Source organism: Muntiacus reevesi, chromosome 4, assembly GCF_963930625.1.
Source record: "Muntiacus reevesi chromosome 4, mMunRee1.1, whole genome shotgun sequence".
In the NCBI taxonomy this organism is placed as follows: domain Eukaryota; kingdom Metazoa; phylum Chordata; class Mammalia; order Artiodactyla; family Cervidae; genus Muntiacus; species Muntiacus reevesi.
This window is the reverse complement of record NC_089252.1, coordinates 170,692,852-170,709,943: the sequence shown is the minus strand read 5'-3', so window position 1 is coordinate 170,709,943 and position 17,092 is coordinate 170,692,852. Positions and strand designations below refer to the sequence as shown.

The window sequence follows — 17,092 nt, the reverse complement described above, 5'->3', positions numbered from 1 at the left end:
CCGGCGTGGCCGCGAGGGGTCGCAGGCGGCCGAGTTTCAGGCCGGCCTCTGCAGGCAGCCCCCTCCCGGCCCGGACGCCGCCGTGCCTCCGCGGCCCCGGGGCGGGCTCAGGGCGTCTGCTGCAGCCGCCGGCTCTCCGGGCGCCTCCTCCCGGGGCTCCGGCTTCCCTAGCCCACTCAGGAAGCGGTTTTTATCTAGGATTTTGCTTGAAGGGGATTCCGATGCCCCTCTGAGAAGCCCCGGACCGCGCGGTCTGCAGCCCTGTCTTCCAGCGTCTCGTCTGCTCCGAGGACGCGGCCTGCTCGGCCGCCTTCAGGCCCGCAGCCGGCTCAGCCCGACGGCGCCCCCTGCTGGAGGCCCCGTGTGCGACCAAAGCGGAGTTCTGAGCCTTGTGGTCAGACTTTTCTGCTCCCATACTCGCTTAAAGCAGAAGCTCCATTTCCTCCCCATTATTTTTCTTGCCCTCAGTTCAGTTCCGTCGCCCAGGCGTGTCCATCTCTTTGCGACCCCGTGGACCGCAGCAGGCCAGGCCTCCCTGTCCATCACCAGCCCCCGGAGTCCACCCAAACCCATGTCCATCAAGTCGATGATTCCATCCAACCTTCTCATGCTCTGTCGTCCCCTTCTCCAAAAGAAATACTTAACAGTTTATCAAGTAATTAAATGGCCTAAACATTCGAGAAATGTTTAATATTTTAACAACTTTGTAGTTATTTGAAAAATACATTGAAAGAGAAAATATTTTTGTCTCATTCTTTAAATAACTACACTTTCAGGGATGTGGGCCTGCTGGACCCTGCACAGTTCTCAAACCTTGGAACCACACTGAACAAGGACACCCTCATTTCCTGTTACACATTGGTTTTCCTATTGTACTTGCTTTTGTCGTAGCAACTACTGAAAAACCAGATTGTGGAAATATTGAACTGTTGAGAGTTGGTAGTCTTTATGATAAATAGCCAATGAGTGTTGCTGTATTTTCTTCAGAAGCTGAAGCATCCCTTGCTGTGCCTCTGTGAGCTCATCACAATGACCCAGGGTGCCTCAAAGCCCAGTTTAGGAATTATGGCTTTGAAGTCTTGAAAAGCCATGAAATCTCTCGTATATTTCTACATTAATAACTTCAAATTTTCTTCATACATTTAGATTCTACAAAGTATAATTTCCAGCAAATTATAAATCTTATGTTAATAATATTTACATACTAATAATTTAGACTATGTTAGTCTAAGTAAAACTGTCATACTATTTTAAAATATATCCAAATGAAATCTAAATGTAGCAATTTAATACACAAAATCTTTCAAAAATACATGGGGCATTTCTTTAAGTCACAACTCTTAAATAATTGTTACAGTATTCCTTTCTCTCTTGATCTTGTATTGCCATCTTATTTCCCTACAGAATTGTATTTTAGTTTAAAATATTTTTATAGCTGAAAGTCTTTGTATGGATCATTCTGCTATACTTCTCTGCAACAAAAATATAAATTTTTTTTTTCTTGTGGCTCTGAATCTTTATGCATTAATCCATAAGGAAATTATCTTTATAAATGGTGCACAGTTGCCCCAAACAACATAAATATATTAAAATGTTGATACAAAGTTGTTTTACATGAAACAAATTTTATTGGAAATGCTTCTTTTAGCTTTTTATAATTAAATCATGTAGCCATCAGTGACGATTGTTTATTGCTGTAACAAGACAGAATTTAATGTCCGTTCTATTTGTATTTTGTTTTCATGGTAAGGAGCCTTGTTCACATAAATAAATGGGAATGAAAAGAGTTTTGCTAAAATAGGAATTGTTTGAGTTCCTCCTGAATTATATGCCAAGAGCCAGGGTGATCTGTCATCAAAATTGACTTTTTTAAATGTGTCAGTGGACAACTTGTTGAATCCTTCAGCTTTGTGGGAAGGAAGAATTGGAAACAGGTAACTTAAAAAAACACTTTGTAACTCAGTCCTCAGTGCTTCCTGTTGAGCTCTGGGATGAGCTGGAAGTAAGCGGAGCGGAGTAGTTGTGAAAGGGGCCCTCAGCCTCGATCATTAGTGAGATGAACTCCCTCAGACACATCTGTTCTAGGACAGTTTATGAGGAAGTTGAATTCCTGAAAGTGAATCTTTTAAAACCCTACATGCCTGTTCCCCTTTTGAAAGACTCGAGGGTAGGAGTGACCCAGCTAAGCACGGCTCGCTCTAGAATCTCCGCGTGCTTTTCACTAGGAGGGTCCAGTCAAGGTCTTTTTCTAGTAACCGCCAGCAGGGAGCTTGTCCAAATCTTTGGTGGTTATTGGCATAGAAAATATGCTGACTGACTTTACATGTGGGAAAGGGGGAAATGCTGTCCATGTCTTACGTAGATATTCATATGATTTTTAGAGCACTTTTATACACATTATCTCATAAGGGGGAAAATACTGTCCATGTCTTACGTAGATCTTCATAGGATTTATCGAGCACATTTATACACATTATCTCATTTGAGCCCTGTATAGTAAGGTAGACGGAGATTTGAAGCAGAAATGAGGAGTGAGCCCGGAGGACTTCTGTGCATGTTCTAACTCACGGAGCCTGTGAGTGGTGACCAGGCACCACTAATTCCTTACTCATTTTCTCTTTCCCCAACAAGACACTGTAGCTGCATAAGCTTCTAACATTGTTCTATCACCATAAACCCTGTTTATGGTGGAACTTTGTTCCTACAAAGATTACTCTTTGTTCCTACAAACTCATGAAATCTTTTTTCCCTGTTTAAAAAATAATTGAAGGACAGTTGGATTACAGTGTGGTGGCAGTTTCAGGCGTGCAGAAAAGTGGCTTATATATTTTTCGTATGCATGTGTGCACATGCACACGTCTTTTTCATACTCCTTTCCATTTGGCTTATTACAGGATCCTGGACATTGTTTCCTGTGTTCCACAGTAGGACATTGTTCATCTGTTTTACATTTAGTAATTTGCGTCTGCTCACCTCACACTCCTAATAAGCCTCCCTCCCCCAAGTCATGAAATCTTAAGGAGGTTATCGGTAGCTAATTAGACTTTTATAATTATAACCAGAGCAAAAAATTAGATATTGGCCAGCTCTTAGCTTGTACAGCTTTATCAGAGTGAAGGAGCAGCAGTTCGGACTCAGCCCTTTCATTGTTGTGACTTGGGTTCGATCCCTGATCAGGAAAGTAAGATTACGCAAACAGAGCCAAAAAAACCTAGGAAAGTTCCCATTAGGAATTTTGTAATAAAAAATGATGGTACCAGCCACTGTTTACTGTGTTCTGATTCAGGAACCCAGACACAAACTGAGTGCGAGACCCTCCCATCATGTCTTTGGAACAGTCGTGGCGTGCAGACCCCCATTACTCCTTTCAGGACCCCTAGGGGAACCAGTTGCGAAAACCTTGGTCAGAAGCTGGGGTTGCTTCTCTCAGATGCCCTTGACTTTGTGTGGAGGAAGCCCCGTTTCTGTAGTGACAATTCCTGGAGCATCTGTGGGGCTGGGAACATGAGAGCTCTCTCTTTGAGTGTAGGGAGGGTACAGATCCTGGAGAAGCTAGACCCTAACTCCTCTTGTGCTCCTTAGGATGGAGTCCACAGAGAAGTGTGAAGCCATCATCACCCACTTTAATGGAAAATATATTAAGACACCCCCTGGAGTACCAGGTGAGGCATCTGGGAAGCAGGCTGAGAGGGCACAGGGTGTGACTTCTGCAAAGATTCCGGAGGCTTTTGCGTGAGTGAACAGGCCAAGTGAGGTGGGACTCAGCTGCCTGTCTGCTTTCTCTCTCGGCAGCCCCATCTGATCCCTTGCTTTGCAAATTTGCTGATGGGGGTCCAAAGAAACGACAGAACCAAGGAAAATTTGTGCAGAACGGACGGGCCTGGCCAAGAAATGGAGACATGGTAAGAGGCCCTCTCGGAGACCGCTGGTGATGTTAGAGGGGAAGGGGTGGGCCTTCCACGGCAGCTCAGCGGGTGGGGCTCTTCTGCCCCCACTGCAGGGAAGGCGGGTTCGATCCCTGGCCGGGGAACTAAGATCCTGCATGCCGAATGGGGATGCCAAGAGAGAAAAAGCAGGAGTGGGAATCTGCATGGCTCGATTCCTGGGGTGGGCTTGAGAGCAATGCCGGCTGCTTCGCACACGCTTCGGTGTGAATGGGATTGTGCCCCCCGCACAAGCAGGCACAGCCCGGAGCGCTTACTGTGGGGGCCAGTCCAGGCTTGGCTGTGACCCAGTGCAGCCAGACGCGTCCCCAGCCTGAGCCTCTGGGCGGCTCCTGCTCGCACCCAGGCGCTCACGGTGCGCGCTGTGTTCTTTCTCTCTAGGGCGGCATGGCTTTGACCTATGACCCTACCACGGCTCTGCAGAATGGGTAAGGGTGTCGTCTGCGAACGGCCCACCTGAAAACGACACCGCCGCGTGCCCAGGCCCTCGCGTGGTTTACCTGGACGTCCGTGGCCGTATCTGCCGGGGGCCCGGCCTTGCCGTCTGCCCTGCTGACCTGGTCCCCTCCTGCAGGTTTTACCCCGCTCCTTACAACATCACCCCCGGCAGGATGCTGGCTCAGTCTGCACTGTCCCCGTATCTTCCGTCTCCTGTGACGTCGTTCCAGGTACGCTCGTGCCGGAAGAGGGCTCGGGGTTTGCCCTGCCGCCGTGTTTTAGGCTGGACACAAATCGCTGTTTCTTCCGTTGTTTCCTTCGCACAGATTATATGCAGACAGTTTCATATAGAAGTGTCGCGCGTGATCACCTCCCACGCGTGCAGGCTGGTGTGGAAGCGCCCTTTACCCCCTGCCCACATTCCCACCGCAAACCCATGTTAGTTTCCTGCTAGTTTCCCCTTTTGGGTCATTTTCATGTGCATATAAATACATGGTTTTGGAAGTCATTGTTTATGTTATAAAAACTTGCCATATTAAATGTCCTTTTTACACTTTTCCCGCATATACTCCAGTGACTCTCCAGGCGTGGTCCCTGGACCTGCAGTATCAGCCCTATCTGGGGGTTTGTAGAAACAAATTCTTGGAGTCTACCCTAGATCCAGACGAACTCTGGGGGATGAGTCCTCCCAGTCTGAGATTTAACCAGCAGTCCAGGTGGTTCTGTGCAGCTCTGTTCTAATTATTTCTCCTTTAATAGTCACATTATAGTTCATGCTGCATAAAACCAGAATTCTTTCACTAGACCCCCGTGAAGGGCGTTCTTGGATTTCAGTGTTTTTCTGGTGCAAACGATGCTCTGGTGAACGTGCCTTCGCCTGCGTCCTCACAGATGAGTGCTTTTGTTTCTGGGGGCTCGAGTCCAAGGGGTGAGGTTGTAAGGTGGAATGATACACAGACTCTTGGTTTTATAGATGCTACAGATTTCTTTCCACAAAGGCTGTGCCAATTCCTATTTCCACTGGCCACAGATGAGAGTACCCGTTTCCCTCCAGCCAGGGGGGGCATTGCTCTTGCAAAGCTTTTCCTATCTTGGTAGGTGTAAAGTACGATCTTGCTTTAATTTGCACTTCCCTGACTGAAGCTGAGTCTAAGCATTTTTTGATCATATTTTGATTTGTTCTTTCCGAATTACTCTTCATACACTTGGCCCATTTTCCTGTTTATGAGCTCTTTTCCCATCATCTTATGTCAGTGTTCCCGGGACATCTCTGTGGGTCCAGTGGCTGAGACTTCGTGCCTCCAGGGCCGGGGGCCAAGGTTCTGTCCCTGGGTGGGAACGAGGCCCCGCTGGTCACACTCATGCTCCTGCAAGCCACGAATAAGGCCTGGCGCCGCCAAGGGGAAAACAAAATCAGACCTCCACAGTGCGTGCTCGTCCCGTGGGACATCCAGTCCTGCAGGCTGGAGGGGTTTAGCTCTCAGTTACCCACATACGCTTGTCAGACTGTCTCCTGGCTGGCTTCTGGGCGAGGGAGCAGGCTCAGCTATGGTTCTTTATCACGTGCTTTAAAAAAAACAACAACTGTCAATATTATTGGAATTTCCCTGGTGTTCCTGTGGTTAAGACTCTCCGTTCCCAGTGCAGAGGGCACAGTTTCAGTCCCTGGTCGGGGAACTAAGATCCTGCCTACCTGGCCAAAAAACAAAACAAAAAACACCAGCTATTATAAGTGCTAATCATCTGAATGTTATCTTTGTTACAAGTTTTTTTCCAAATTTTTTTTTTCCCACTGACTTTGTGGTCCTCAAACTTCAGCTGTGCATCAGAATCAGTTGGGGAGCTTATTCAGTTCAGTTCAGTTGCTCAGTCGTGTCCGACTCTTTGCGACCGCATGGACTGCAGCACGCCAGGCTTCCCTGTCCATCACCAACTCCCAGAGCCTGCTCACACACATGTCCATCGAGTCATTGATATCATTAAACCTAGGTCAGAGAGCTTATTAAACGTACTGGGCACCATGCTGAGAATTTCTGATTCAGCAAGTCTCGGGTGAGAGGCAGGAGTTTGTATTTCTAACAGGTTCCCAGGTGTTGCTCTTGTTGCTGGTCCAGAGAGCATACTTTGGGAATCACTAGTTTTTGCTGTATACAAAAGTTTAACATTTGTATATAGTTAAATATGTCTGCTTTTTATTTATCCTTTTTTACTTACAGCTTTCGAATTTCTTAATTCAAAAGGTCTTCCCAGTCTGTATATTGTTCGTGTGGTCCCCAAGATTTATTTCACTATTTTACCTTTAAATGTATAGTTACCAGGAATTTATGTTTGTATATGACATAAGATAGGGGTCCTATTGTATTCCATTCAAAGTACTCACCAGTTGTGAATTCACCAGTAGCACCAAATTATTAAATAATCCATCCTTTTCCTGGGCTTCCCTGGTGGCTCAGCCGGTGAAAAATCTGCCTGGAATGCCAGAGACCTGGGTTTGATCCCTGGGTCGGGAAGATCCCCTAGAGGAGGGCATGGCAACCCACTCCAGTATTCTTGCCTGGAGAATCCCCATGGACAGAGGAGCCTGGCGGGCTACAGTCCATGGGGTTGAAAAGTCAGGCGTGGCTGAGCGACTAAACACATCCTTTTCCCACTGAACAGAGATGCCCCCTTTGTCATGTAATAAACACTGGGATTGTTTTCTGCATCCTTCATCCTTTTCCAGTGATCACTGTATCTGTTCCTATTTCAACAATATGTTAATTTGATTACAGTGGCTTTCATAGTATGTTCTAACATTTGATAAGATTAAACCTCCACTCTCCTTTTCATACTTTGCTTTTTTTGGCATCTGTTACTCTGTGTAAGTTTATGATCATTTTATCTAATTTTTAAAAATCTGTGAGGGAGGGCTTTATGAAATTACATTATACCTATATGTTTAAGAGCATTGACTACTTAAAACATACAGTCTTTTCACCTGAGATGTATTTCTTTTCATAGTCTCAAATCTTTGTTATGTCCTTCAGTAGGATTTTAATTTTGTTTGTGTAGGTCTGTGCATTTTATCCAGAGAAGGCAATGGCACCCCACTCCAGTGTTCTTGCCTGGAAAATCCCATGGATGGAGGAGCCTGGTGGGATGCAGTCCATGGGGTCGTGAAGAGTCAGACACGACTGAGCGACTTCACTCTCACTTTTCACTTTCATGCATTGGAGAAGGAAATGGCAACCCACTCCAGTGTTCTTGCCTGGAGAATCCCAGGGACGGGGGAGCCTGGTGGGCTGCCGTCTATGGGGTCGCACAGAGTCGGACACGACTGAAGCGACTTAGCAGCAGCAGCACACATTTGATCATCATCTTTAGGTGCTTATTGATACACCGAAGAGAGCTTATTGATTTATGTTCATCTATTTTATATACAGCTCACTTGGCAAATCCTCTCATTACTATTAGTAACTTTTTAACTTAAATCTCTTAGGTTTTCTAGGTATGCAGTTATATCACTGATGCAAAATAATAGTTCTCTTCTCCATTTCGATTTTATGCCACTTGTATCCCAGTTGTATCTCTTTGACTCCGCTACTTAATAGGTCACCATAATTGCACTGTTTTTAATGTGGGTTAATGCTTGCAGCTAAGTTTTTGGTAATAGCCTTTAATATATGTGAGTAGTTTCTTTTCAGTCTCTATTTTACTTTGTGATATTTTTTAAAATTTGTTTTTTGGTTGTAACTCTCGGCTCTCAGAAGCTTAGTTCCCCAACCGGGGATTGAACCCAGGTCATGGCAGGGAAAGCTCTGAGTCATAACCACTGGACCTCCAGGGAATTCCCTACTTCATGATTTTTCTTTTAAGTAAATGGCTGTTGGATTTTATAAAATGTCTTTTCAGCGTCTACTATTACACTGACTTTTTCATTCAATTTTGACTTATGTTTGTAGAGTTTCTGATTTTGAACAATCCCTACATTTGTGGAATAGACCTACTTGTTTATCAAGATGCATTTCTAGCTTCTCATTGCTTTTTTTCTTTAAAATTGAGATATAAATTACAGACTGTAAAAGTTTGCTTTCTTAGAGTATACTAGTCAGTAGTGTATATTTATGGAATTATGCAGCCATCACTATTATCTAATTCCAGAATATTTTCACTAGCTCAGAAAGAAACTGTACCCATTAGCAGTCATTCCCCATTCTCCCTTCGCCCTGGCAGCCACTGATACACTCTCTGTATCTATAGGTTTGCCTATTCTGGATGGACTGTGGAAGTGGAAGTGTATAGTAACTGTCTTTCGGGTCTGGGCTCTTTCACTGAGCGTATTTTCGAAGTTTGTTCACGTGTAGCGTGTGTCAGCACTTCATTCTTTTTACGACTGAATCATGTTCCGCTGTATCGACACGCCCCGTTTTGTTATCTGTTTATCAGTTGATGGTCGTTTGAGTTGTTTCTACTTTTTGGCTCTTATGAATAATAATATTCATAGTATTATTGGGTGATACTGCTATGAACTTTTGTGCATGATTTCTGTGTGGACGTCTGTTTTCATTTCTCTAGGGTATATACCTAGGAGTGAAATTGCTCAGTACCTATTAACTCTACGTTTAACTTTTTGAGGAACTGCCAAACTGTTTTCCAAGGTTACTGAACCATTTTACATCCCCACCTGCAGTGCAGAACATTTGTTTTTCAGTCCTTTTAAAATTGTAGCCGTCTCTGGGGGTGTGAAGTCGTATCTCACTGTGACTTTGGTTTATATCTCCCTAGTGACTAGGGGCTTCCCTGGTGGATCAGCGGTAAAGAATCTGCCTACAATGCAGGAGATGCGGGTTCGATTCCTGAGTCAGGAAGATCCCTTGCAGGAGGTAATGGCAACCCGCTCTGGTATTCTTGCCCGGAGAATCCCAGGGGCAGAGGAGCCTGGCGGGCCACAGTCCCTGGGGTCGCAAAGAGTGGACGCAGCTGAGTGACCAAGCGCGGTGGGGCCGTGACCGATGAGGTCGAGCCTTTGACTGTGCCGTTCGTGTATCTTCTCAGAGAAATACCTACTCCGATTCTTAGCCCATTTTAAAATTGGGTTACCTGAACTGTAAGAGTGGTTAATGTTTTTAAAATATCCTTAAATGTTTCTGTTTTCTAAGGGGGCACTGAGATTGAAATCAGTCGCTCAGTCCTGTCTGACTCTTTGCGGCCCCTGGGCTGTAGCCTGCCGGGCTCCTCTGTCCACAGACTTCTCTCCGCAGGAACGCTGGAGAGGGTTGCCGTTCCTTTCTCCAGGGGGTTTCTCGCAGCCCGGGATCGAACCCGGGTCTCCGGCGTTGCAGGCAGATTCTTTACCATCTGGGCCCCCAGGGAAGCCCCACGCTCCACACTCAGCTGTGTTTTGCTGAAAATTCTCAGATCACTGGGTGAAATAGCAGTCTCCAGGAAGTTAACATTCTGCCTGTCTGTTTTTGCTTGCGTCAGAGAGTGGCTCAGACATCGCCTCTGCAAGCGCCCAGCCCGCCTTGGATGCAGCACCCCTCATGCCTCATGCCGCCCTCCGTGAGTGTCAGAAGGGGGCAAAAGCCAAAGCGGCCGTTTGATGTAACAGAGAGCAGTGGGGTTTGATGAGCGGAGGTGTGGCAGTGAGTCCTGGCTCGGTCTCCGGGGTAACCAGGTGTCTGACCTGAAATTCTGTGAGCTTGCTGTTCTTAGACCAGGATGCCTCCAGGCCGGTGGGCAGAGCGCGTGCTCCTGCTGCAGGGCCGGGCGGTCGCTTGCCTGTCGTTCTCCGGGATTTGTAAATGTCTGTCATCGGTGGTTCTGGTCGCCGTGAACCGCTGCTTCCTGCAGCCTCACAGGATGCTGCCGACTCACTCTGCCCTTTGTTGCTGCTTCTAGGGTTCAGTTCTGACGCCAGGAGTGGACCATCCCATTTCTCTGCAGCCTGCCTCCATGGTGGGACCTCTCACCCAGCAGCTGGGCCACCTCTCTCTCAGCAGCACGGGCTCGGTAAGGCGGGATATTCCTCTTACAAGCTCCTGCCACACAAGGAGCGCCTGTGTGAGGCTCTTAGGTTTAAATACTCTTGGATAAGGATGGGAATCACTTCACTGCCATCGAGGACACACTCCGAAAAGGAGATGAACTGAAAAAGGGTCAGTCTGTGAGCAAGGAATGCAGCCTTCTACTCTGAAACGCATTTGTTTTAACTGATTCCTACTCATGTAACTAAAGGATCAGTGCTTCTGTCTACATATTATCTAGGGGGGTTCACACACATTTCCTGAAAGCCTTATCAGACAGTAATAGGAAGAATGGGCGAAGCCCGTTAGGTTTCTCGAAACTCGGGTGCATTTTGGTTTGTGGAGGAGTGCTTAAAGCAGAGAGGGCCGTGCGCTGAGAAAAGGCAGAGGACGGGGAGGAGGAGGAAGAGGCGCCATGTAGGCAGACGTCTGTCTCAGCCGGCGGACTGCAGAGTCATCGCGTGCTTTTAAAGAGCAGCTGGGTTAGACTCTCTGGAGAGGGGACACAGGTGTTTTAAGGGTAGCCAAGGCCACCGCCCCGAGCCTGTCGATGCGTCTCGTTCCAGTACGTGCCGGCCGCTGCAGCTCTGCAGGGGACTTACATCTCCCAGTACGCGCCGCTGCCCGCTTCCAGCGTTTCGGTGGAGGTAAGGACTTCATTGTCTCCTGGGGTTGAAGACTGGAAGGTGAGCAGAGGCAGGTTTCCCGCTGGTCCCAGCCTTCCTCTGGCAGTGTCGCTGACTCTGTGTTCGTAAATAGCTGGTGTGAAGGATGCAGGAGGAGAGTCTTAGCCAGTGCCTGCGGCCGAGGCCCTTCCTCCCGTTTAGCCGGGCAGCAGTTCATCCCAGGGCGCTGGCGTGCGTCGACCGTGCGCCCTGGGATGAGGACCGGCTGCGCGGACGTTGGGGACGAGGCGCTGTGAGTGCGCGCGTGTGCGCGCGTGCATGCGCATGTGTGTGCGCGCGTGTGCGCATGTGTGTGCGCGTGTGCGCGTGCACTCGGGCAGGTGTGCGGCAGGGGTAGGTCGGGGCGGGCGCTCGGCTTGGTGCGGGGAGGGGTCGCGCGGTGACTCACGCCTCGCCCTGGTGCAGGAGAGCGGCAGCCAGCAGAACCCGGCGCCGGTGGACGCGCCCGAGCACGGCGTCTACCCCTTCCCGTTCAGCAAGTGACGGCGCTAAGAGGCGCAGGGCCGCGAGCCGCCGAGGTGGGCCGGTTCCAACGCTGTCACCGCCCCTCCCGCCCTCCCTGGCTTACGCCTCTTTTAGGGTCTCCCTCCCCGCCTTTGTGGAATATAGAAGAACTCTGGGAGATGCTGATGCTCCGGACTGCAGAGGGCTGGCCGGGAATACGGCCCGGGGGCCAGCGGAGCCCCGACACGGCGGTCGGCTCGCACAGGCCTGGGCCCGGGAGAGAACCCCCCGCGCCCCGCCCTCGCGGCCCGTCCGCCGCCGGGGTCTGGGGCGCGCCGGCCGCTGTCGCGTGCGCTGCAGCCGAGGACGTCAGGAAGCTTTTTTCCTTTGTGAAGAAAGTTTACCGTTTTGCTTTTAACTGCAATATACTCTCATCCTACGCCAAAGACGTGGTGCCTGGGACTTCTCATCTTTGTGAAAAACCGTTTTTGATGTGTTGGACTTATTTGGGAAGGTTTTTTTTTTATATAAAAAATTTTATTTCTTAAAAAAAAAGACGTGGTGCTAGCACATTGATGGGGTCCGGCGTGGGCCCTTCTTTCTGAGTTTAGCAATGGACCTTTTTTGTGGGGAGGTGTGTGAAAGAATGCAGACTTTCAATGTTTTCTTTTATAAAGCTCTTAGATCACGCATCCCATCTCTACTTCACGTACATTTTATGCCTTCTTTTTCTCATCCAGATTGTTCTTTTTCTCTTTTCCATACAGCAGAACCTGCTTGCTTTAGCCTCTTTACAGCTTTTAATTTTGTGAATTTCTTTTTTGGATGAGACTTCCTGTGGAATTTGGGGGGGCGAGGCTAGGAACAGGTGGAACCCTAACGAGGCGGTGGAAGCGGCTTTTCCTGCCTCTGCCCTCCCGGAAGCAGAGCCTGGACCCCGGCTGCCCGAGGAGACAGTTCTCGGCCTTTGGAAGCCATCTGTGACCCACATTGGGATGAAGACTAGGTTTTCCCTGGCGAGTTCCAGAGGAACAGACCTACTGACTCTGATTCTTCCCACTGCTGAGGCCGGCACCACCCCCTCTGAGAAGGCGTCTTCCCCAGCTACAGCGCTTCAGGAGCACCTGCTTTTCTGCGTTTCCCTGAAGATCTTTCCTCCCTGGGCCTCAGGGCCCATGTCGATGCCATGCTCGGAGCCCTCGCTTCTGTGACCTTGCTGAATCCACCTAGGCTCCTTCCCCCCCGGGGACCATCAGCTGCTTCGCCCTCAGACCAGTGACTCTCGGAGAGGTGCTCTGTCCCTGGAGGCCGTCTGGCCGTCCCTGGAGGCCGTTCCCACGGTCGTGTCGGGCGTGAGGCTGTGTGCCGCCGTCCGCTGGCCGCAGACTCGGGGTGCTGCCGCCCATCCCGCAGCGCCCAGGGGAGAGCTGGCTTCCCCCAGAGAATCCGCTGACTCGGTGTCGGTCGTGCCCGGCTAGGAGACCTCGGTGAAGGCGGTGTCGAGCCCGCCTGTGTACCAGAGGGCTTGGTCAACTCCCAGCCCTGGACACAGTGCCTTTGGACCCCAGGCGACTAGTTGAGACAGAGAAGTGAGGTTCTTGAATTTTCCGCAGGCGCTGACCTTTGGCCCCTCTGTATGCAGCGAGGGCTGCCCCCGAACAGCTCGGGCCACGGGCCACGCGCACACCGGAGGGGACGAGGCGGCGTGGGAACGGACGGAGTTCTTTGTAACGGTCCAGAGCACTTGGGCCCCTTTCCCGGGGAATCAGGTGTCAACATAGTTTTCCTTGTGGAAGGGCAGCAGGGAGCGAGGAGAGAAAAGAGCAATACATCCGTCTCCGTAGGCGCAAGGTCAGGAGCCCTTCACAGCCAGGCTCTGTTTTACTCTCCAGCCCCATCTCCTGCAAGGCCTGACCGCGCCTGCAGACGGGGCGGAGGGAGCCTTTGCCGCCGCCTGGGAAGTAGGTCCTGTACCTCCTCTTCCCGGTCGCTCCCTTCTGCGCGGAAAGGAGAGGGCCGCCCCCCTTCACTTGCAGGCCGGGCGCGTTTCGCCCGGACAGACAGACAGCCGGATGACGGGATGGAGGAGGCGAGAAGCTGTGATGTCAGTGGTGCAGAGCGCGGGCCCAGCTTTGCCTTCCCTTCAGCCGTCGCAGGGTTGGGAGTGTCCCCTGGTGCATCTCGAGGGTGCGGGGTGGAGGTGGCAGACGGTAGGTAGGGATGGTGGGGGACGTGGGAAATACCAAGACAGAACGGCCACAGTTTTCTCACGGGTACGTCCCACCTCGGGAAGGGTTTATCTGATGTCAAACAGCCCCAAGTCCAGTAACCTTCTGGGAGGGTTTGCCTGGGCAGGCAGCTCTTGTTCCCGAGTCTCTAGTCCTTAGTCAGGAAAGTACAACATAGATCTCGTCAGGGGCCTTGAAGAAAGAAAAGTCTAGACTTCTGTTCATTTAATTAATAGTAGTTTGCGGGAACCTTGCTTTGCCAGGAGGTTTAGTGAAATGATTCCCTGGTGGCTCAGAGGTTAAAGCATCTGCCTGCAACGTGGGAGACCCAGGTTCGATCCCCCGGTCGGGAAGATCCCTTGAAGGAAATGCCAACCCATTCCAGTACCCTTGCCTAGGAAATTCCGTGGATGGAGGAGCCTGGTAGGCTGCAGTCCATGGGGTTACAGAGTTGGACACGACTGAGCGGCTTCACTTAGAGAAATGAGGGCCTTTCCTGTTAGAAGCTGTTGCTGACATTAATGCTGCCCCTTCTCTGCCTCTCAGAACTCTTGGTTCTGCTTTCTCTGTATTTAAATGTGTAAATGGCTTTTACTTTGCATTGTTTTGCTTTAAAATTGTGAAGTTATCTTTTGTGCGTTTTCCTCATGTGAACCTGCTTAATGGATTTTATTAATGAATGTTTCTGGTTTGGGCAGGTTTGGGCGAGGGAAGTGATGGAGTGAGAGCCTGAAGTTATTTTTGTAGTAGTTAATGGTATCGTGGAATTTCGTTTGGACCCTTTTGGGTTACACTCATGATACTTTCCCCCTAATTGTTAGTTCATTTCTTACAGTTCATAACATGGGTGGGTGATTGGAAAAAGGAGAGAAGGAATGAGGGCCAGTTTCTCTCTCTCTCAAAATGGCCCACTGGGGGCAGGGGTGCTGCTGAGGAACTGTCGGGGGTCTTCAGGCTCATAGCCTTGGGCTGGGCCCTTTAAACGATGCTGGTGTTTTCTGAATCCTGTCTTCATGCAGCCCAGGTCATACTCTGCCTGTACTTCACATCTCACCCCTGCTCATCACGGTGCTCATGACATTCTTAAAATATTTTACTACTTTGCATTTCTCTCTTTTCAGTCAGATAGAACATACTAGAGTCACTTTCTCAGGTGATCTAGTCCTTTACTAGGCTTAGTGCCCGCCTGTCCCACCTCATGCCAGTATCATTACTGCGCCTCTCACTCTGGATACTCAGACCTGAGGCTTTTTGGAGGAGGGTGTGGGTCGAGGTGAGGGGAAATGTAGAGCATTTTTAACAAAGGATTGGAAGAGCTGCCCAGACTAGGAAGCCTAGTGGCTCTGAAGAGTAAGTGAATACCCCTTGTCAGGAATCACGGGGCAGTAGGGGGACATAACGTGCACCCTAACCTAGTGTGAGGACTAGACTTTGCTGCTCTACTGACCCTCCCTGGATCGGGCCACCTCAGCCCAGTTCCATCCTTCTCTTCCTGACTTACCGACCAGTGCGCTCATTTAGCCCCTGGGAGCCTGCATTGCGTATCCCCTGCTGCTTCAGTGTCTGCCGTTTGGGGCGCCTGTTTGTGGGTGGTTATTTTGCTCCACAAAGGTGAAGTGAGAGGGCTTGCTGGAATGGACTGTAAACTTAAAAAAAACCCAAAGCTGTTCTCTTGTGCACGGGCACCACCTTCTGGGGGAGCAGCGGCGTTGCGCTGACTGGCAGGTTGTCTCGGCCTCCTTGGTCTTGACCTTGGCGGGTCAGTCATCAGGTCTAAACTTGTCCCCAGGCTTTGCTAGACCAACTTCAAGGAAGAGGGTGGTGGTATGACAGCCAGGCTGTAAGGGCTAGGTCTGACCTGTGCCTTGCCACATCAACCCTTCCTGATTCCCTGCTAAACCAACTGTGATTTCTGTGCTTCCTGCTTTTGACTCCGTCCAGGCATGAGCAGACCCCGCCTTCACCCAGCCTTTACCCTTTCCTTTCGTAGGAGGGTCTTCCTTCAACAGCTGAGCCAGGCCCGTGAGCTCTCTCGCCCTCCTCCTCTTTGTTGAGTTCTGCGGCACCCCCCGGAGGTGCTCCCCACGAGACTAGTAATCAGAGAGGTAGGTGCCGTCTCAGCCCTGACCACTGCGGCTGCTCCGCGGCCTGGCCCCTTGCATTTCAGATGAACCCAGCTGTGGCCCACAACCTCCTCTGCTCGTTACAGACCTACCTCACGGTTCCACGGCTCGGCACGGGCGCGGGCCCGTGGTTTACACGTGTCTCCTTCCTTCCCTGTCCTTCCCTTCACGAGGGTTAGGAAGGTGGGGGCTAGAAAGGGCTCACGATCAAATGCAAAAATTCCTCGTTATTTCTATTTCTGGAATGTCTTCTTTGAGACTTTTACCTCATTTATCACCCTAGAATAGTGTGAAATCTTCAGTTAGATCTTGCTGTGGTAGGCTGTCAGTGCCTGGGGCCGCCCCCGGGAACGCCAGCACTGGGGCGGAGTTTATCACTTGATTAGGCTTGCCAGTGGCTGCCACTAGCTGAGAAGGTAAGCAGGCACCAAAGTGGCCATCTGAGGTTTTTGCGGGGCTGAAAACAGAGATATTCCTTCTTCTATTCCAGTTAGAGGGTCACCAAAACGAAACTCCCAGCCTTCAGTGTGAGAAGCTTTCCCAGCTTGTAAAAAGTTGTCACAGCGTTTACTGGTGTCTGCATCCCCAACACATACAGTTCCGGGGGCGGCGAGTGCACTCCTGCACGCAGTTACCACCTTGCACAGGAAATAAGTTATCCTCAAAACACATGCTTGTACTTTTTCTTTATCCAGAGGTCTCTGATTTTATACTCCTGCCATGTTTGTCCCAGTGCGCCCGTTCTCAGTCTCCTGACCCTTGGTATTCTGTTTCTTCCCTATAATTTGGGAGAACTTTGTCTTGTTTCAACTTGTGAAATAAACACAAAAGCCTACCTCGCGGTGCCTGATCCATGGGCGGGAAGCCGGGGAAGGTGGCGACGGGCCCACACTTCCTGTTACCGGGAGCACAGGCAGCAGCCTGGGAAAGCCAGGGCCACGCCTCCCACGCAGGGACTCGGCGCCCGGGAGCCCTGATACCACCTCAGCCAGAAGCACCTGCTCCTTCACGTGAACAGGAATTCTGCCCTGGACGCCGCCTGGAAAAGGAAGGGCCAAGCCTGGAGGTTGCGAGAAATGCTGACACGTAGGGCACACTGCTCTCCTGTCTGCACTGGAGAGCTGTCTTCTCCATCAAACCAGGCATATACTCACCCTGACACCACCCGGTTTTCCCCTTTAGGCAATTACAAGAACCTGTGTTGAAGGAAGATAAATACACAGA

General features: G+C 50.0%; 1 protein-coding gene across 7 annotated transcripts in view; it reads left to right on the top strand.

Annotated features, from left to right (window-relative positions):
- Positions 1–17,041, top strand: part of RBMS2 (RNA binding motif single stranded interacting protein 2) — a 60,628-nt gene extending 43,587 nt beyond the window's left edge. For 4 of the 7 annotated variants that reach the window (XM_065934880.1, XM_065934881.1, XM_065934882.1 and 1 more), the window contains 8 exons: positions 3,583–3,662; positions 3,793–3,902; positions 4,326–4,372; positions 4,519–4,612; positions 9,846–9,923; positions 10,263–10,373; positions 10,954–11,034; positions 11,479–17,041. In XM_065934880.1, the coding sequence (XP_065790952.1) occupies positions 3,583–3,662; positions 3,793–3,902; positions 4,326–4,372; positions 4,519–4,612; positions 9,846–9,923; positions 10,263–10,373; positions 10,954–11,034; positions 11,479–11,556 (679 nt within the window). In that variant the 3' untranslated portion in view covers positions 11,557–17,041. Of the gene's footprint in view, positions 1–3,582; positions 3,663–3,792; positions 3,903–4,325; positions 4,373–4,518; positions 4,613–9,146; positions 9,821–9,845; positions 9,924–10,262; positions 10,374–10,953; positions 11,035–11,478 lie in introns of those variants that run through there. The other 3 variants (XR_010663083.1, XR_010663084.1, XM_065934883.1) reach the window with 3 other exon arrangements.
- Positions 17,042–17,092: the final 51 nt, after the last annotated feature.